General features: G+C 36.0%; 2 protein-coding genes across 2 annotated transcripts; both read right to left on the bottom strand.

Annotated features, from left to right (window-relative positions):
* Window positions 1–2039: 2039 nt before the first annotated feature.
* Window positions 2040–7450, bottom strand: LOC115448490 (peroxidase). Its single transcript, XM_030175916.2, has 12 exons — window positions 7257–7450; window positions 6792–6931; window positions 6398–6562; window positions 5754–5938; window positions 5270–5468; window positions 4601–4789; window positions 4353–4497; window positions 3833–3992; window positions 3205–3381; window positions 2837–3035; window positions 2541–2646; window positions 2040–2180 (listed from the first exon to the last, which is right to left on the bottom strand). The coding sequence occupies exons 1-12, from the start codon at window positions 7382–7384 to the stop codon at window positions 2102–2104; spliced, it is 1872 nt and encodes a 623-aa protein (XP_030031776.1). The 5' UTR covers window positions 7385–7450; the 3' UTR covers window positions 2040–2101.
* Window positions 7451–13372: 5922 nt separating this feature from the next.
* On the bottom strand, window positions 13373–21421 carry LOC115448492 (peroxidase). The gene is made up of 12 exons (XM_030175918.1): window positions 21256–21421; window positions 18691–18831; window positions 18233–18397; window positions 17594–17781; window positions 16879–17077; window positions 16488–16676; window positions 16052–16196; window positions 15246–15405; window positions 14791–14964; window positions 14339–14537; window positions 13781–13886; window positions 13373–13508 (listed from the first exon to the last, which is right to left on the bottom strand). Exons 2-12 carry the CDS (start codon window positions 18737–18739, stop codon window positions 13430–13432), a joined length of 1653 nt encoding a protein of 550 aa, XP_030031778.1. The 5' UTR covers window positions 18740–18831; window positions 21256–21421; the 3' UTR covers window positions 13373–13429.
* Window positions 21422–21761: the final 340 nt, after the last annotated feature.

Raw genomic sequence — 21761 nt, 5'->3', positions numbered from 1 at the left:
TGTCCCTAAACTGATTTTGAAAAGAACAATAATAATTTGTTGCACGTTCTTCTCTACTAAGAAATGCTTTCTAAACTGGTAGTAGGGCTAAAATTGACGGAATCTAAACAATGTATAACATTTTACAGGTTCAAATAAATTATTTTATTCCATTTCAATGGTGCCCCCGTCACCCCTACATTAATAAATTAATATATGTATTTAATAGTTATTATTCAACTGTTTCGAAAAATGTAGGTATTAAAATTTTGTTATTTCATTTTTTGTTTTTATATCTGACTCATACGAACACCTTGTACACATTTTGAAACTCTGAAATGTGCTAACAGTAAACTCAATGAATTTTAGCAGGGCAGTTGGGTTGTTTGCAATTATACATATATAGTAGTTTCTGCTCGTAGTTCCACCTGCGTTACCTGCATTCCAGTGTTAAAAACTAGTCTTTGGGGATAATGAAGCTTTTGAAAAAAAAAATCATAAAAAAAGAAGAATTGAATTCACCACGGAAGAATAAGGTATTTTGAAAAAAAAAAAACAAAAATATATAAATAAGATAGTTTAATCAAAAAACAATCGGAAGATTTAGTAGTTTCAGTTCATAAAATTATAAAATATTTTTTTAAAATTCAATTAAAAGTCTTGACTTTTTTATCTGTTTTACAGATATGCAAAACGAGTGCCGCCATGTCATGACGTCGTCTTGGATCTGTGAAAAAATCAAACTTCCAAGCCAACGCAATCAAAAGATACGCCGTTTATGCCGTAAATTTTCGAAACTCACAAGGGAATCAAAACCTACAGGGTACTTCCCGTAAATTCAGAATCTTGAAATTTGGTACGAAGCAACGTCTTACAGTACAGATAAAGGAAAAATTGCGAATACCGTAAATTTTAGTTACATCATATAATAAAAACTATTTTTAATAATTTCAAAGTTCCTACCCCTTTCCTCATAAACGCGTAGAGGTATTAAATTGGAATTCATATCAAACACCTGAGTGTATAATAACCTTTAAGCTGTAACAAATTCAAACTTCTATGTCAACGCAATGAAAAGAAGCAGCAATTTAAGCCGCATATTTTCAAACTCACAACTACTCGGCATAAAGCAGTGTTTTATAGCACATGTAAAGGAAAAATTCCGAAAACTTCATTTTTAGAACTTCGTCTTTAATTTATGCTCCTCCAGCTTTCCATATTGTAATGTCAAGGATTTCATTTTGCAATAAAAATACCATAATTATGACTCGATTGTCGTGATGGATGAACTTTTACTTATATACCTACAGGTTTGCACGGAACCCTCGGTGAGCGAGTCCGACTCGCATCTGGCCGGTTTTTTATTTATTCTATCGCGGAATAATAAGTTCACTGTACCTGGTGTTAAGTGAAGTGAAGCTCAAGGAAAATATCGACTAGTAAGGGATAATGCATCTCATGATAATCGACACAATTATGCCAGCCTATGTAGCTACCTCTGTGGTCTAAGATAAGATGTATTTTACAATCATTAAAGCTAATAAAAAAAGGCTAATAAAATGAAATAAATAAATATTTTTTATTTATTTCATTTTTTTCTCTCAAACTTTGTCCTAACCAAATTTCATTGAAAGACGTTGGGTAGTTTTTGGGATTATAGCGTTCAGACAGATAGATGGGGCGGGGGACTGTTCAAATACTTTCTAAAAAAAATTGAAAGAAACAATCCCGTCATACTAGATTGTTGCGTTACTTTAATTGTCTACGAAGCGCACCCAACGGAAGGTCTCAAAAGGAATACATTTTCTTCGTCTTTGCAACAATTTTAATTTATACTCCACTGCTATCATAGCGTGACGTTATTTAGCCTATAGGCTTTATCGATAAATAGGCTATCTAATACTAAAAGATTTTTCAAATTCGAAACAGTAGTTTCTAAAATTAGTGCGTTCAAAGAAACAAACAATATAGTTATAGTTATTGACCAATAAATATTTAAAAGGTAAATAAGAAAAGGCATTCAATATTTATGAGGGAAAATAAAAAAAAAACTACAGTGATAAAATAATAATGTTTAACAAGGATTTATTGTTACACCCTTAAAGCATTAGTATAAGGACCATTATTCATATTTGCAGCTCTCGTCCTTCCATACGCTGAAGTCTAACTTTGGAATCTCGGAGCAGTCCACCAGTTCATTGCTGAGTAAGAAAAAAACATAATTTATGTGACCTGTTGCTTCAAAGAAATTAATATAGGGACAAGACAATGCCCAAAGCTGCTGCAGAAGTACAGTCCACCTCGAAAAATCTGAATAAATTTAAAACTACAAATCACTAATACATGTTAAGTTTAATGGAATTGTTTTATCTAAAATGATCTGATACGTAGTTTATTTCAGCGATGGAATATATTGGTATTAAGGCCAATTATGCTGAAATTTTGGATTTGTTATTATAGAATTATACTAGACAACAGACATTCCGCCTAGTAATAAACATCTTGATGTCTGTAGATTAAAACTGTTTAAAGTACAGTAAGAAACTATTAGCAATTCTCACCCTGGTCCGATTCTCAGGAAAGCTTTAGGTTGAACTTCGAGCACATTATCTCCGACGGCGCACAACATTTCCGCGAGGGAGGACTTCCTTATTTCATTCAGTTGTGCTGTAAAATTAAAATTATTTTTAATATTGAAGTAAAATTAACAAAGTAGTTAGTTGACAAGTCGATCAGTGTCTTATTGCTATTCTCGATGTTTTGTGATATCATCTCAAAAGACATTTAAGATTATAGGAAGCCGGACAAAATAATATACGAAATTTATTAGTATATACTTTAGTCCGTCATCACTTACCAGCTGTGTAAGCATATGGTCTGTTGGGTCTTTCGTACCAATGGCGGTCAGTCATCACTGTTCTCTTCAGTTGGTGCGAAAGCAAACAATGCACGGTGGGTGGTACCCAAGCGCCTTCCATCTTGTTCTCAGACCACATACCAGCCATCAGTTCAATATCCCACGGATTACCGTAGATTCTACGGAGCTCATCGATTTTCTGTAATGTTTCAACAAAGTTTGTACGTTGTTCTTCAATACGCAGAGAACACAAAATACGGTAGTAAGAATTCAAAAATATAAAGACCATTTGAATTTGTTAAAATATTTTTGTGACTGACACCCACTGCCAATAGCTGACCAATAATAAAACAGTTTTGAAATTTTACCTCTTGATCCATCAGATAGCTCAAGTCTTCGAATGTTTCATGCTTCTTTTCATAGTTGGTGCAGAAGTCTCTGTACTGCAAGTACGAAGTGAAACCAAAATACCTTCCTTTCGCCAAGTCATTGCTTAAAATATCAAGTACTTTCTGCAAGTGGAATCCAAGACCGTTGTCGACGAGCTGGAAAAATAAAAAAAACAATTTGTCACTGCATGTTCTACTCCATTGATTATTTAAACAAACACCTAGCTGTTTATAAGGCAATTAAAAAGCGGCGATAGCCTAGTTGGGTGTGGAACGGACTGCCGAGACGAATGTCCGCAGGTTCAAATCCCAAAGGCACACTCTCTGACCTCTGACTTTTCTAAAAAATCATGTGTGTATTCTTTGTGAATTTATCGTTCGCTTTAACGGTGAAGGAAAACAGCGTGAGGAAACCTGCACATCTGAGAAGTTCTCTATAGGAATTTCGAAGGTGTGTGAAGTCTACCAATCCGCACTAGGCCAGCGTGGTGGACTAAGGCCTAATCCCTCTCAGTAGTAGAGGAGGCCCGTGCTCAGCAGTGGGCAAGTATATAATACAGGGCTGATATTATTATTATAAGGCAATAGGAAAGTGTTGGAATCTCACATCAGGGTGTACTGTGAAGTCATTGAATGCTCCAGCTGCTTGGCGATAGAAGCCATTAGTAATTCTCGGCATGTTGTCATCGTAAGCTAAATGTTCGACGCGCAGTGAAAAGTTCACCATTTGTGTAGTACCGAGGAAATCTCCATATTGATTGTACAATCTGGAATTAATAAAATTAATACTTGAAAATGTTCACAGTTTTAATATAATGGATTACGAATGAAATTTATATTTAGTTACTATCTTTTGTTAGAGACTCCCGCCGCGTAAATTCTTCTATTCTTTTTATTCATCGTGGCTAATCATTATAAAAAATCTAGCGTTTATGAGTTAGTAAGTGTATCACTAAGTTAAAATTTTTCTTATCTATACATATATTAATCCAGTATCTTAATCAGTAAAAGTTAAAGGTTCTGTAAATTGTTTTTCTGTGCTACTTTTTGTACTAACTACTAAGTTCTTCAAATAAGACATAACATCTATTAAAAATACGTTTTCTTTAATAATATTATGTGCATACTCTTGCATTCCGTCTTGTGTGCCATGGAACCAACGTAAGCAGTAATTGTATTCCATGAATACTCCAGGTGGGAGAGTTTTATCATAAGGGTCTCTAAAACCGTCATCAGAGTGTAGAATTCCCATTTCTATTAATGATTCCCTTCCTGTAACATAACATTTATTTATTACAGGTTCTTCTTGACTTTAATTTTTAAGTAAACGTTAAAAGCAAAACACCTAGACACGCAAGTAAGAAACATTACTTACCAAGCACTTCTGAGAAGTATTCGTATAACTTTATCTGGACGTAATGAGCAATGTTGATGTCCAGCGCGATGTGGAAGAGTTTCTCGTCGTCCCAACAAGGATTTTGCTCGGCTAATGCGTCTGCCACCAGATTGTGGTATCTCCAAAACCATGTTGAGTACATGTGAGTACTGAGTATGGTGTTTGGAACTAAAATAGATTTGTATAAAGATGTTAGGTATTATCCTCTACTTATTTTGTACAACAGTCCTATTATGTCATTTTTCTATTTGTTATTCTATGACATTTTGCCAAATTTTATCCCAATTTATTGGTGGCATTAAAGTTTAATTGAATTACGAAGTATTGTTTGGTAGTCCACTGTACTCGCTATCCTGATACTTAAGATGTTAAATCCAGTATTATGTCCAGTAGTTACACTGGCTACAATGTTCTTCAAATCTATCTGTTAGAAAAAAACAGTGACCGCTGATCGCATTTGAATGAATTTTGGCATATAGTATAGACCAGGTCTTAAATTAATATAATATTGTTACGTCAAGGGTACTTGTTACCCAAAAAAAGCGTGACTTTTTTTCCGCGAATTCTTATGCGACTTAAGGCTCGAGATAAACCTGGTTTTAATTTCAAGTCTACTTCAAGCTTATCTCGTAAGGATGAAAAAATTACCATTTCTGACGCATCCTGTTTCCTTAGCTTGCTTGACGAAACAAGTAGTGCCTTCGACCGCAGCAGTTGGCAAAGCTATTCCATTAACAACTTCGACTTTCAGTCTGCCACCTTCGTAAGTCCTGTGATCTTTGATAGCCGAGGCATTGGCGTGTAAGTAGGTTGATGAAAGGTCGAAATGCGTTGTTGCTTTCGCGATCTACATATAACAATTTAACAATATTATAGGATCAACAGTAATCTGCTCTATGTAAATTTCAGCTGAACATAATACAAAGATACCAATAGCTCCCTATTTTTAGATATGATACTATTGCATTAGTCAGTATAATAATTGGAGCACTTAATTGCAACCATAGATGACTAATTAAACTGTGTTTTTTTTTTATTTTAATAACAAAAGAATAGGAAAAAAAATCTACATTGCGAAAAATTTTCTAAGTTATGTGTGATTTCTGAGAAATATTGTTAATTTTATGCTTACCCTAGCAGGAACAGTGGTAGATGGAGCACAACCCTCTGTTTGGAATGTTTTCGGTCTGGTCATGTTAATGCAGTCGTAGCCAGAGAACCTGTGCACGTTGTCATTTACAGGTATTAAGTTTGGTGTGCACATAGGGTTGTCCAAAGCTTTTGATATACAACAGTCCGTTTGCAGAACATAGTTTTCTAAAAAAAAGAACATCACACAATGAACAAGAGGCCCTGGGTTTAAGATCTCATATTCAGTCCAGACGCATCGTGAATAGGCTGTAAGCGTTAATCAATAGGGAGAGAAAGAGCTACACGTGTCGACAACCGTTGCTAGCTGTCACAAAACATCAGTTTTCAATACACTTCACCTGTCTGGTATTATATATTTTATACCAATGTCAATATCAAAAGTCGCTGGCTTCATGGTAAACATCGTGATTGCTCATACATTAAAAACACTATTCAGATGTTTAAATAGCAGTACTACGTGGTACAACACTAAGCTCATCACCCTTCGACAATTAATGTTAAGGGTAATAATGACCAGTAATTAAATTGGCTACAATATCATCCAAACCTGAATAAAGTATTTGCTCAAAGCTACTCAGCGGCTGAAATAGGTTTCTATATGTTTTTTACATTCAAATTCATTACCGACGTCATGTATGGATCCAATGTCAGCAAAAAGGAACTCTGGGAAGTATGTGGCAGACGTGGCAAACTTTGAATCAATTCCGTCCCCCACTTTGAGAGCCATCAAACGAACGTATCTTGCGAGCGGGAAATCTTTGCCCGAGCTCATTTTCCTCAGTGTGAATCCTGAAATATAAGTATAATTCGTAACATAGCCATATTTGTGATACATCAGAACTAAAACTTAAAATAAAAACTAAGTTTATATAATTTAAATGTAACGTAGTACATCTATTACTGATGTGAAGATCTTAATCACGTGTTTAAGACATTCACTGACTTTCATATTTATACGAAATATATGGTCGGAACATTTGACTTAATATTGCTTATTTTATTGCTTTTATTCACTAACCTTCACTATAATTTGCAGGTAACATTCTTATCTCAGGAGTGTAAAATGTTCCATGGCTAGGATAGTCCAGGTTGTTGCAGGAGCCATCAATTCGTCTCCACTCATTCTCATCACATGGCTCGAAGGCGATGGTGCAAGTCCTGTGCAGAACAAAAATATCATAATGCTATAGCGGTGCTTTAGGCAGTGGCTGATACACTCAGTCATACTCCAAGAATATAACAATAATCTAAAAGATTGGTCTTATATTCGTTTATGCGTAAACCTTCCACCTTCTTAAGTAAGCCATCTAAATATTAGTTTTCAGCCTATCATCCATTAAGACGCCCATTAGTACATCTGTGTAAATGGGATCAACGCTACAGAAACGTTACAGACCATCCGTTATCAAATACGGCTCGTTTCTAATTTATCTTGGTCTTTCCACAGCACAAAATATGATTGGTAGAAATCTACTTTACTTACTCCAAATTTTTCTTTGCTTTAAACTGTTCTATTTCTTCATCTGTTGCCGGGGCTCTTTTATACGTATTATAAATGACTGCATTTGCAATGCAATAACACAAACTTAAAATATATACGGACTTCCACATCTTGGAAATCTTCCTCACACGAGCTGCCCAGGTTAAGTTGGTGTTTAGTGCTTAATATACTACTTTATGTTATTTACTTTTTAAATTCTTTATTTATTCAAGTGTTTCTATATAATTGTATTTGTTATTACAGTTTCATAAATTATTAAGCTTATATTAATATTCGGTTTTACTCATCTATATTTCTTAAAAATAAATAGAATTTTGTATAACTTTCAAAGCATATTGACTATCTGTCATCATAGCTCGTAACTTTGTAAGGCAATATAAAAGGGTTACTTTATTGAGATGTAACCATTATATGTTAGTTGTGGTTGCCTACTTGAGGAGCATGGAATGATTATACAATTTCATATGTTATTGTTTTGTTTATTTTGTGCACCTTCTATTGGCGTCATAAATACATAAGTAAAAAAAGGCGTAAGTGTAACTCAATAGACTGGCATAACTATCTAAACCAAAGTGTTCCCGTAAATCGAAGTAATTAAAATATCTTGCGATTGTATCTTCTACAATAACTATAACAACATACATAACATCCAAATGTTCTGTATAATTAATCTCCATAGTGATAAAAATGTTACTTTAATGCAGCTTTAATGCAATTTTAGGGTTCATTTGACTTGATTTTATACATTACATCGCAATTTACAAAGTTACAACATGAATTAAAAAAAAACGAGCTCTAAAACTATCAAGAAAAAGGATAATATATAATAATATATTTTATTGGATCGCCAGTGGGTACATTAAGAACAAAAGAAAGCAAACACTCAAATCAAACTACCCAGTATGTTGGAAGGTGTTTCTATTGTTGATGGGCGGTCGCATCGCCTACGATCAGTTGAACGGCAAGCTCGTCTCATCATATTACAGTGTACATACTACGAAAAAGACTCAAGGTACATTTGTTCCAGGAGAAGACTTATATTATTCCAGGCAATATCTTAATATAAAGCAAAATGCAAATATCGCACCCAAGTTTGCGTTAGTTACACACAAAGTAAATGTATAAGTAGTTTCCATATTTATAGCTCTTAAGAACTCTGGGGCCTGTCTTTAAAAGCTAGTAATAGTTAACAATGCTCAAAGTGTAAATTGTTTTATTCATCAAAGAAAGCATATTCCCTCCTTTACACCTACTCTTATTTTTCTTTGATGTGTGGTCGCACAACATACTTTTTAAAGTACACTGCGGAAAGGACTTAGCTTAATTTTTTGACCACCGACATTTTTTTTTTTTGTTTTCGCGGAGAAAGTGTCTTATGACTACCGCCCAGCCTTCGTGGGGAGCGACTGAGCGGTTATGTTGGGGTCACCGTGCCCGGCGTAAGACCCGGCGCGGCGTTGCGCCACCCGGATTTGATGTCGACCTTCAGGCGACCGCCGGGCCGAGTCCGTAACCTATATGCAACGCACGGCATACCAACTAAACTTCGTGGTGGCCCTCTTCGGCGCATTAGGGACGACTGCGGGCTTCCTCTGACGGAAATGTCAAAGTCTACATCCACAGCCGCCCCTGCGCGGTGCCGCCTAGTGCGGCCCGTCTCCTGTGGGGGAGGGGGGAGGGTTCTCAGAAGCCCCCGCGCACCGAAGGACGCCCTCGGCGTCTACGGCAGCATGGGGCCAACTGCACACTGCCGTCCATCCCGGGGGTCAACCGAAAATTGTGCAAAGACGCACAAAAATGTGGCCACTATTAGTCGCCTTTTACGACAGGCAGGGTATACCGTGGTGAAATTCTCCAAACGCCCCCAATCCACAGGGCGGGACCACCGAAACTCTACGACTAAAGCATATCTTGGCTCTTTACTAAGCTATACTTTAAAAGGCGGGATGATAAATATTGACGATTTCATTTATTACATTACAGAATTTAGACCTTAGTCATGACTTCCTAGACAGTAATTGTTTTATTATTTATACAAGTGGTATATTTGTTTTTCTGTAATATTTTATTCAGTAATCATTTATATAAGTATGAAGTAGAAAATTTGCAATTATGTAAATATTTTACTTGTTCCAAGCTACCTCGACAAAACTGAATATCTATAGGAGAGTGTTTCGTATAGCCAATTGACTGGGCGTGAGAGGGATTCAAGTGACGACATGGCATACTTTCAAGTTTTATGTCGATACTCTAGCCAACTACTTGACTTTGACTGCGTCAAAAACTTTTTTTGTTACAAGAAAGCAAATACTTACGAAAGAAATTACTGGAATAAGTTCGCCTATATGTTTATCTAGGAAATGATGTATCTGTGTACCAAACATCATCCAAATCCGTTCAGCTGTTTTTTTTACTTATTAGAAAAATAAGATAAGAAATAAGTAGAGTAGGATAAGACAATATTCTGAATTCATGCGCGTAGATTTTTTTTTTTCAATGTCCAATTTTAATCAAATAAAGCCTTTATTCTTTTCACAATAATACCCTATCCACCTGTGAAAACTATACAAAAAATCCTTGAGTATTTTCGGAGGTGCATACACAAGAACAGGCAGAAAAGAATTCTAAAAATCGCTGATGTACGTTCTGCTACAGTCTTCTTTAGTCACGCACTTTCTTTTTTATAGCTTTGTCTTTAATGTATATACATGGGGTTCTGTTGTATATAGATAAACTAGCTTTTGCTCGCGGCTCCTCCCGCGTAATAAAAGTTTTTTCGAAATAGAAAGCCTATGTCCTACCCAGGGTCTCAAACTGTATCCACACGAAATTTCATCCAAAAACGTTATGTAGTTTTTAGTTTAACGCCTTCACTCAGGCAGATAGATGCGGCGGGGGACTTTATTTTATCATGTTTTTTGCTTTAATCGTTTACGCAGCACACGCAACAGAAGCTCTTAAAAGAAATAACTTTTCCCCGTTTGTTGCTACATTTTTCATTGATACTTCGCTCTTATTGGTCGTAGCGTGTTGTTATATAGCGTATAGCTTTCCTCGATAAATAGGATAATACACTAACAAAAATTTTCAATTATCATCATCATCAGCCGCAGGATGTCCAGTGCTAAACATGGGCCTCCCCAAAAAAGATTTCCAGATCGCCCTATTGGAAGCAGACATCCAGCGTCCTACTGCGAAATTTTTCAATTCAAACTAGAAATTCCTGAGATTACCGCGTTTAAACAAATAAACTCTGCAGCTTTATATAATAGTATAGATACGACAATACCTTGCTTTCGTATTTTAGCTTGGACTTCAAACTTCACACGACGAAGATCAAAATCTGTTTTATCGTTTGACTATTCATTCCTTACAGTCTTATTATATTCAAATAATTGCATATGTAACTCCATACGTAACAGGCTGCTTAGATTTTGGTTTTAAAACAAAATTCGAGTCTACCACTGATTAAATTGTTTCTACAATTTTCTTATGTAATTTCTCCAAGAACAATTAATTTATAAAATATGTTATATAAAGGAATAATTTACATAACTATAATATATTTATTTTTAATGTATCTGAATTATGAGATATTGACCATATTCATTGTTACACTTCAAGGTAATTTTAATAAATTATTTTATATTCACCCGTGCAAAACATAGTGGCGTTCAAATGCATTATGAATGTCTGTTAACAACTTCGACTTTGAAATAAATTTTTTTTTCGGATTTTATCGCGGTTTAGATATTATTATTTTCTCCAGACGTTTCGAAAACTGCATCCTTCGTGGTTACGAGACGGACCGACGCGACGTTTCGAATAATATTTTTTATATTCTTACTGATTAGGCTCAGGATTGACTATTCGGGCGAAATATTTTTGTCGCCTCTTTTATGCGATCTTTTTTTTTACTGGATATATTTTGGCATTTTATTTTATTCGTGACGTGTTGGGAATTCATCCCTTTATGTATCTAAATGACGATAGTCTAGTTGGGTGTAGAAAAGACTGCTTATGACTTAATAGTAAAGGACGTCCGTGCTCACCAGTGCATTACAGTGGCGAAGGGTGAATTTTTCCAAAAGGTGATCCGAGGCAAAAAAATGCCTTAATTAACATATCGCGGCCAATTTAACAGAAAAACTAAGACAAAGTTAAATAAACCTAAAAGAGAAGCCGGTAGGAATCGAGGACGCTTCGCCACTGGTGCCTTATATACCTAACCCATCCCCGATCCAGCGCTTTACAGCCGAATTAGACTGCAGCAAAGCGGCGCGTCACTACACACTCGCATACAATTTATATATCATTTCAGGCATGATTTTTTTTTAATTGAAATTATAAAGGTAATTGATTAGGCGAAGATGTGGAATAGAATTGCATAATACTTGGCATACAGATACACCATCTCCTGGTTATATTAAAGGTTACATTTTATTCTGGTAAAGAACATAGTTTTTTTTCACGCTGAAGGTGCCACGAGCCCCACCTAGTGTTATAATAAAGGCGTAATTTCAATAGCTAGAACTGTACTCCTGTGAAATAGCGTGGCTAAATATGTTTTGTATGAAGTCGAATGACATATCATCGCATTTCGTGGTGATGCAAGGTAACTAATTATCATCTTTTATGATAAAGAAATACTATGCTATGCGATGTTGCTCCGCCTCGTGCAATAGCAAAAATATGGCTAAGTGTAACCTAGCCCATGTAACCTAGCTCCCGAAGTTAGGTTAGTTTATGTTGGGGACCTGTTTTAGGTCTCCAAGTTGTAAGAAATAACTAAGCATTGTACGTGTCAAAAAAGTTTAATCAGAGATGTTTTATTGCTCTTGCCTGGGCTCTAGAGTCCGTTAACGCCGTCACTTGTGTTGCACTGACTGGGTAAAAGAGAGGAGGAGTGGTCCCTTGAGTAATTACCTACCACTAAACTATTAAGGCGTTCATAATGTTACGTGTTAGGGTTTGGGATAAACAAATGACGATACCGATTCAAATTTAAAAACAGCAGTTAGCTTTTATTATAACTAAAACACAAATATAAATACAAACATATTAAGCACTACGACACTAAAACACTCAAACACACTTAATTGCAATCACTGTATTCACATTGTAAGCACGTCATAATTCACAGTGTTTGCTTCGATATCGCTCGTAGTTCGTGTATCGCCTTTGATCGTGACGCAAAAGAGATTGACTCGCGGCGGTTGTGCGTCGTCTTTTATACCCGGCCGCCTCTTCCATCGATGTCCGTGGTACATCCTCGAAAAATCAGAACTGGTCGGGAACTCTATAATATAATTGAGTTCCACTATCGAGTTTCTATGACATTTCGAAAACATCAAGATCTTTCGGGAACGTTCCATTGCCAAACATTCCACATTCGGGTAGGCGCTATTATCGGCGAGTACCGGTAGCCCTAACAATACTATAACTAATTATTTATATTTGCTCTTTTAAAAACTTAGGCGTAAGAGATAAAATTCGACTTAAGTATGTATCTTCGCAAATCTTAATCTAGCTAGGGTAAGTCGTTGTTACAATCAATGTGGTGTCTGCCATTGTTTGCCTTTTAATAATATAGTTTCTTATGTAAGGCGACAAATCAGATGTTGACAGTAACAACATCTCCCGGTTGAAATACATCATCATTTCAACCGGGAATCGACCACTGCTGGACATAGGCCTCCCCTATTGAGCGCCACAGTGACTGGTTCTGGGCGGCCCTCATCCATCGGACTCCGGCGACCCTCGCCAGATCGTCGGTCTATCTTGTGGGGGGTCTGCCTACGCTGCGTCGCCCGCTTGCGTATAAAATATATAATGTGCAGTTAAGGATGTGCGGTATTTATTTTCTTCTTGAAATAATAGTCTGAATTGACGTCTGTTAAGAGCTTTTGCAAGTCTGTAATTTATGCTACGTACTACTGTATGTAGGTACTACGTTCTTTTGCAACAGGCACTTTGGCAAGATTTCTCAATATGGTGCGTACTTCCAAAGTACTTGCGCGGGCCATTTAAAATTCTTTCTCGTGTTTCGGGTTAAGCAGCCTTGATCCAAGGAGTTAACATCAAATAAAATACAGTAATAAATAAACAATGTATAATAACAGTTTAATGATACAAACAGTAAAAAATTATACACATCATTCGCAGTTGCAGCTCTCGTCCTTCCATACACTCAAGTCTACCTGCGGTATCTCGTCACAGCTCACCAGTTCATTTCTGAGAAAAAAAGAAAATATAATATGAATCACTTCAATTGTAGTAATTATATAATCAAATGACGAAAAGAAGAATTGTGTATGTTTGTCTATATCTTAGAGGTTTATAACCTTAGGTCCAGAACAAGTGACCTGAATATATTAACCATCCAAGCGCCCCTGATGCGCAGGATGGTACTGCACTGTCCCCACGAAAACCAAAAGTCCTTAGAAATTTCTGATCTCTCACGAGACTTGATGTGATGCAGTTAGTAATATCTTTATATTTCTCACCCTGGTCCAATTCTCAGGAAGGCGTTAGGCTGAACCTTGAGCACGTCATCTCCCACGGCGCAAAGCAATTGAGCGTACGATCCTTTTCTTACTTCCTTCAATTGTTCTGAAAATAAAACAATTTTAATAAGCAAGCATGCATTTAAGTATTTTTTATTGCTTTGAATGATGAGAATATTTTGCTTTTCGCCTGATGGTAAGCGATACGATCGCCCACAAACAGTAAAAACACTATTCAACATTCAAATTGAATTACAAAGTATTGTTTGGTATTCTACTGCCCAACATTTACACCCTACAAGAATTATTAGCGAAAATTTTTGTCTATTGAGTTTTGTTTATAAACGTTTACTAAATGTGAAAATAATATTTGTTATTACTTCATCATTATCACCCGCAGTCTGTTCACTGCTGAACATGGGCCTTTCCCAAATATTTCCAGATCGAACTAACAGAAGTAGCCCACATCCAGTGACCTCCTGCAAATTTTATGAGATTATCTGTCCACATCGTGGATGGATGTCGACGTTGCGCTTGCCATTTCGTAACATTACTTACCAGGAGTAAAAGCATATGGTCTATTGGGTCTCTCGTACCAATGGCGGTCAGTGACCACAAATCTCTTCAGTTGGTGTGAAATTATGCAGTGAGCGGTAGGAGGCACCCAGGCTCCTTCCATCAAATTCTCGGCCCAGACACCGGCCATCAGCTCAATATCCCATGGATCTTCATAGATCCTGCGAAGCTCGTCGATTTTCTGAAATAATTGAAAATATATTCGTTTAGTTATACTTTTAGATAGTTTAGATATTACTACTATATTATGTCTAAAGAGACGAGCATGTGTCAATACATATAAATCCGTAATCATCTTTCCAGATATCTACTACACTTATTTTTTTTTAATAGTAACTATTTAGGTAGGATTTTATAGAAAACATTGGCTAAAAATACTCTTTCACAATAAATAACTACTGCTTATACCAATGGAAACATGTTTTAAATATTACCTCTTCGTCCATCAAATATTTCAAATCGTCGAAGGAGTCGTGCTTAATTTCGTAGTTAGTGCAGAAGTCCCTGTACTGCAAGTATGAGGTGAAACCGAAGTACCTTCCCTTCGCCAAATCGTTGGTCATGATATCAAGAGTCTTCTGCAGGGGACCGAGGCCAAGATCCGTCAACTGGTAAAAAAGTCATCTTATTTTTTTGGGTAATATCGTTGTGATTTATTCAATGTTTGAGAAAGCTAATTTATAATATTGTTCGTATTTTCCTTGTATCATGGGAATTTACATTTTACTACTACATTGTTTTCAACAACTAGCAATACAGTAGTTCACATAATATTTTCATATTACTAATGTTCAATATTAAAAACGATGATATATATTGAAGTGTCATTTAGTATAGAAAAAAATAAAATTAGAATATTCTCAATCTAATATGAAAGTTGAGGTCTCACGTCAGGATGAGCGGTGCCGTCTCCGAAGGCCCCGGCAGGTTGCAAGAAGAGACCGTGTGTGATCCCCACCATGTTATTATCGTAAGCCAAATCTTGCACACGCAAAGAAAAGTTCACCATCTGAGTAGTGCCCAAAAAGTTGTTCTCTTTGTCGTAAAGTCTGGAAATATAATAAAATATTCAGCATTATTAGAATCCACAAACATACTCATGAACTATAGTGTTACAAAAGGCGGTCTTATAGTTAAGAGACTTGGCAAATGAATAGACCACTTGTCACGAAATTGGTCAAAGAGTAAAATAAACAGGAGTTAGAAATAAACTATTGTCAATTTCCTATGTATCAAACTGGAAGATAATAAATTTGAATTGAAGTGGAAATCTCGTAAAAAAAGAAAAATAATAGTTGAACACAAGCTGTAAAATACTACGGATAAATATAATAATTTAAAAACCGAACTATTGCATCGATTTCAAAACAAAAAATATTTTACCATTCGGGAATTATAATAGTCTGTGAAATAAAAAAGGCTTTTAATTGATTTGCTTAATCAACGACAGAGTTCGGAGGTAGCAAACATAAATAAAAAAGTCGAATTAAGTACCTCCTCCTTTTTTTGAAGTCGGTTAATAAAAGGGACTTATTATACAATAAATTATCCTCAGTTTAAATCGTAATTACATGGAAAAAAACAGCGAATATCACATACACATATATAAAAATACATTTTTTTAATACATTGGAAAATATTCTTGTCATATTTCTAATGCTTCTTATTTATGGTAAAATTATAGTATATACATACTCTTGTTTGCCATCTTGTGTCACGTGGAACCAACGAAGCATATATCCGTATTCAGTAAACGTTCCAGGTAGGATGGTTTTGTCGTACACGTCTCTATGGCCATCATCACAGCCAAGAATGCCCTGATTTATCATGTTCTCCTTCCCTATGAAAGAAAAAAAGAGATTTTGTCATGTTGCATTTACCTTTCTTTTTCGAACCGACAGCCTTTTAAGAAAGTTTTTTTATGGCTTCGGCAATAAAGATTAACACTTAATGTCACAGCATAAAAAATTACATTGATACTAAGTTTGACATATTTTTATATTATATTTATGTTACGAACTTTCTTACGAAGTGTTCTGTTTATAAATAACTTTAATCAGATGCAGTAAAGCCATATTGCCGTATTTCCTATAAAAATAATTTGGTCAAGTATGAAAAGAAGATTACATACCAAGCAATGCCGCGTATAATTCATAAAACACCATATTGTTATAACAAGCAATATTGATGTCCATCGCAATGTGAAATAGTTTCTCGTCGTCCCAGCAAGGATTCATTTTGGCTAAAGCGTCTGCTACCAGATTGTGGAATCTCCAATACCAAGCTGAGAAAAGATTTGTACCAAGAATGGTGTTCGGAACTGAAAAAAAATAACATAAATATGAATATTAAGATTGCATATTTAATAGCACAGCCTAAGATGAAACTTCAAATAATTATTTTAAGCAGAAACTGACCAGCAATAACTTGATTATCTTAAACTAGATATATTGTAGATCCTTTGTTAATTCTTTAATAATTAATTGCAATGCAAATTCATCTCATGAAAATAATAGAATTACCATTTCTTCTGCAACCGGTCTCTCTAGCTTGCTTTATAAAACAAGTAGTGCCTTCAACGGCATCACTCGGCAGAGAAATTCCGTTCACAACTTCAACTTTCAGCTTTCCACCTTCAAAGGTCCTGTGATCGCTGATGGCCGAGAGGTTGGCGTGTAGGTAAGCCGAAGAAAGATCCATATATGTCGTTGCCTTAGTAATCTATAGCCAAGTTTAAATGATTTATAACAAAGTTTGTTATTAAATATACAGAATTCACCAAAGGTATTATTAGGAATTAAAAAATAGGTAGAAACAAAAATTATTTCGTGTGTGAATGATTTATTTTAATAAACACATTCTAAAACAGTACAGGTAAATATACACTATAGGTAAGCGGCGATAGCCTATTTGGGTGTGGAACGGATTGCCAAGACGAATGTCCGCAAGTTCAAATCCCAAGGGCACACACCTCTGACTTTTCTAAAAATCATGTGTGTATTCTTCTTTGTGAATTTATAGTTTGCTTTAACGGTGAAGGAAAACATCGTGAGGAAACCTGCACATTTGAGAAGTTCTCTATAGGAATTTCAAAGGTGTGTGAAGTCTACCAATCCGCACTGGGCCAGCGTGGTGGACTAAGGCCTAATCCCTCTCAGTAGTAGACGAGGCCTGTGCTCAGCAGTGGGCAAGTATATAAACAGGGCTGATATTATTATTATATTCTAAAACACTTACCCTAGCAGGAACAGTGCTAGATGGAGCACAACCTTCTGTTTGGAATGTTTTTGGTCTGGTCATGTTAATGCAGTCGTAGCCAGAGAACCTGTGTACGTTGTCATTTACTGGTATTAAGTTTGGCGTGCACATAGGATTGCTCTTTCCTTCAGCCTGACAGCAGTTTGTTGTCTCCAAGACGTAGTTTTCTGAATAAATACATCAAAACTTGATTTTTGCCCCTGGCGTGGTAAAGTACCATGGCATGCAATTACAAAATATTAAAAATATAATATCAACTACAAATTGATGCGTTTCTCGACGACGGAAACGATCCACCATAGTGACATTTTTACAATGTGGTTGATTACTGGACTTTATCTATAATCCCACTTTCCTGATCCAAAATGTATCACAATTAGTCCAGAACTTAGTCTATCGGATACATTGACATTTAGCCTCCATCCAAAATAAAAATTGTATGATTTTTCCAAACTTAATCATTTATAATATTAGTTTTTTAATGATCGATAAGGTCACAGGAACTCGCTGGCTTCAAGTAGCTTCTGACAGGTAGATATGAAAGTCTTTAGGGGACACCTATTTTTAGCAGTGGACTTACAAAGATTGAAGATGATGACAATTGATATTCATTCTTACCAACGTCATGGATGGATCCAATGTCAGCGAAAATGTATTCTACGCAGTACGAGACAGCAGTGGTGAACTTTTTATCTATCCCATCACCTACTTTAAGGAGCAACGAACGTACGTATCTTGCAAGCGGGAAATCTTTGCCCGAGCTTGTTTTTCTAAGTGTAAATCCTGAAAGAAATACATAAATATTTGATTATTTTTATAAATGGATAGACCAACAGCTGAAAATGAAATAAAAGTGATGATGAATTTTTTTGTCGTGTCGTAATATTTAGAATATCCGAAGATATAATTTTATGAATTATATGCCACGTCAAATTTAACAAAATGTATATATTTACGATGAATCAGTCAGTTAATTAATAACTATAAAGTATAAACTCATTCGAAAACGAAAACAAAAATTTATTCGACTTCTAAGTAAAAATAGAACACTTCGATACAATAAGATATGTACTTACCTTCACTAAAATTGGCAGGCAACAGTCTTAATTCAGGAGTATGGAACATTCCATGGCTAGGATTGTCCAGGTTATTGCAGGAGCCATCAATTCGCCTCCACTCATTCTCGTCACATGGAATCGAAGGAAGCGATGCAGATACTAAAAATAAAGACGATAATGATGTGCCCTGACTTGACTTACTTGCAGTTAAATTTTGTATTATTTTATCACACAGCTAGAAAACCAGAACTTATATGCATTTCATAGATTTTTCTAGCAAAATTATTATCATCACCGTATAACTCGGGGGACAGTCCAATACCCTCAAAGTCTCACCTACCAGATTACTCGAGTTCTTGTTGAAGTTCCAAAGTAAGACAATTTAAAAAAATTGGGAACTGACAGAATAGCTGATTAGCGAGAAGACAATTGTTCTCTGTGTGTCTCTAAGAGAGTAAGTAAAATATTCATATTCTTTTTATGTCTACTTTTTATTATGAACAAGTTTATTACGCTATAAAAATAATTTTAACAAAAAGTTAAACCGCCTTCAAAATCCACTCGAAACCAAATAATAATTTCATATAACAGGTACATAATGGATACCAATTTTGAAGTCGGTGCCTAATTAAAATTGCTAGTTAAGCTAGATAAATACATTAATAGACTGACTCAACCAAAATCCAATGCCAAAACAGAACTAATGTATTTCGCATGCAATACGACTATCACGGCAAAAATTGATGCCTCTGCCTACCCCTGATACGGAGAAAAGGTGTTATTCTATATGTATAAGTATGTGAGAAGTACACTCAATCAAACCCAATGCAAAAACCTAACTAAAATATTACAAGAAAACAAAATTCGCGACTTCGTTCAGTTGGACGACATAATTATTCTAGTTTTTTTAGTTTTAAAACCTAACTATTGAAGCAATTTCAAAAGAAAATCTATGGGACCAATCTAGAGCTATATATTCTTCAAAATAAAAAAAGAATTTCTCAAATCGGTCCGTAAATGATAGAGTTCTGGGGTAAAAAACATTAAAAAAAAAAAAAATTCACGTCGAATTGATAACCTCCTCCGTTTTTTTAAGTCGGTTAATAAAACAGTTACTCGTAACCAGAATACAAACATATTAAACTAGCTAGATGATCTTTAATTAATCTTTGTAAAAAAATGAAGTTTTGACCAAAAAAATTAAAGTCAAAAGCGTAGTGAAACTGTTATTCGACTGTTGACTTTCATATAACGAAAAGATTTACGGAAGTAGTAGTAAGGGATGCAGAGACATTTTTAATTAGTGCCCTACAAAGATGTATGCTGAATTTTTTTTTTGCAATGGCTCACCCCCCTTTGTGCTTCATAAATTGGCTATCCCTGATACATATAGATTGAGTGTATCTTCGCAACAGGCACGTAGAATGCCCAGACCAAGGACGGCAGCACGTCTCGTGGATACGTGGCACCACGTGGCAAGATTATGTGTGGAAAAGAAAAATAATGTATCCTTCGGTATACACTCAATTAAGGGAGTAGTATTATAGTGGAGGTAAGAAAAGTGTAGAGATTTGAGGATTATTCGCAGAACCCGCTAGCCACGAGGTACGTCCAAGACTAAACCATGAGTTAATAAAAGTGCCATGAATAAATAAATAATATCTTATGCAATGAGTTAATAAATAATACCAGCACTGTATTATGTTATACTGCCCATTGCTGAGCACGGGCCACACCCCTTTTTTTTTGTCGTTGAGAATGTGCCTTATGACTACCGCCCAGCCTCCGTGGGGGGGCGACTGAGCGGTTATATTGGATTCACCGTGCCTTACAAACCGGCGTTGCGCCACTCGGATTTGATGTTGACCTTCAGGCGGCCGCCGGGCCGAGTCCCTAACCTATATACAACGCACGGCATAACAACTTAAACTCCGCGGTGGCCCTATTCGGCGCATTAGGGACGATTGCGGGCTTTCTGGTAGAATTCTCCAAATGCCTCCATTCCACAGGGCGGGAGACGCCGGTGAGTCGTCCACCCGGCGCCTCCTACGTCTCCTCTGGCGGCGGGAGGGATTCTCCTTCTCCCGATCCCTCTCGGCACCCTCCTTCTGCGAGATGACCACCTCGCAAAAGTGGACCACCGCACGCCAGGACCTCAGGCTGCCGACCATGGAAGCGACCATCGACCGACGGCCGACAGCACAGACCACCCCTACTACTGAGAGAGTTTAGGCTTTAGTCCACCAAGGTATCCTATGTGAGTTGCCGGCATCAAATACTATATAATACCTATACCCAGGGTAGCCCTTGAGTAAAGGAATGATTCACCAATAAAAAGCCGGAGTATCCGACGTCTTCGTATGATCAGGTCACACTGTGGCTGAGCATCTTAGACTAAATAAAATGTCGCCTAGTCAGAGTTGTTGATTTTTGCAAGTCAGGATAAGATGGTCAGCTTAACTAAATATTAATAATGATGATGATCCAGTTACTGACATAGAAACGCAATTTATTAGACCACGTGCCAATGGTGAGCATTTCCCTAATGTAGAGAGTGTAAAAAATAAATAAATTATTGCTTACTCTTTGTTATTTTTTGCTTCAAATTCTTTTATTTCTTCTTCCGTTGCTGGTACTCTATGGAAAGAGTTATAAGTGATTGCATTTGCAATGCAGTAAAGCAAACTCAAAATATAAATAGACTTCCACATTTTGGTATTCCTCTTCCACTGACGATCCTAACGTGGATGGCAGATAAAAGCTATTTCGGTTTTTATATACATTTTCATTTATTTGCGTTTTTAGAAGTCTTTGTTTATACATATGTGTGTTTTACATTTTAAACACATAAAACCTATACAATACTAACATCGACACGCAGTTTGGTTCTTATATTCTTTATATGACAAATTTACTCATTTCTATTATTTAACACACAGCGTTTTTATTATTTAATGCTTCAAAGTATGAATACCCTGCGGTGGCATATAAAGATTTATGCGTGACTATTAACTTTTGTTTTGAAAGTCTCAACTATTATAAATATGACAATTGGTCCAGCAAATTTACTAATTTTAGTAACTCTCAGT

Source organism: Manduca sexta, chromosome 26 (assembly GCF_014839805.1).
Source record: "Manduca sexta isolate Smith_Timp_Sample1 chromosome 26, JHU_Msex_v1.0, whole genome shotgun sequence".
Lineage (NCBI taxonomy): Eukaryota > Metazoa > Arthropoda > Insecta > Lepidoptera > Sphingidae > Manduca > Manduca sexta.
The sequence above is the reverse complement of the archived record's forward strand: the minus strand, read 5'-3'. Positions and strand labels throughout refer to the sequence as shown.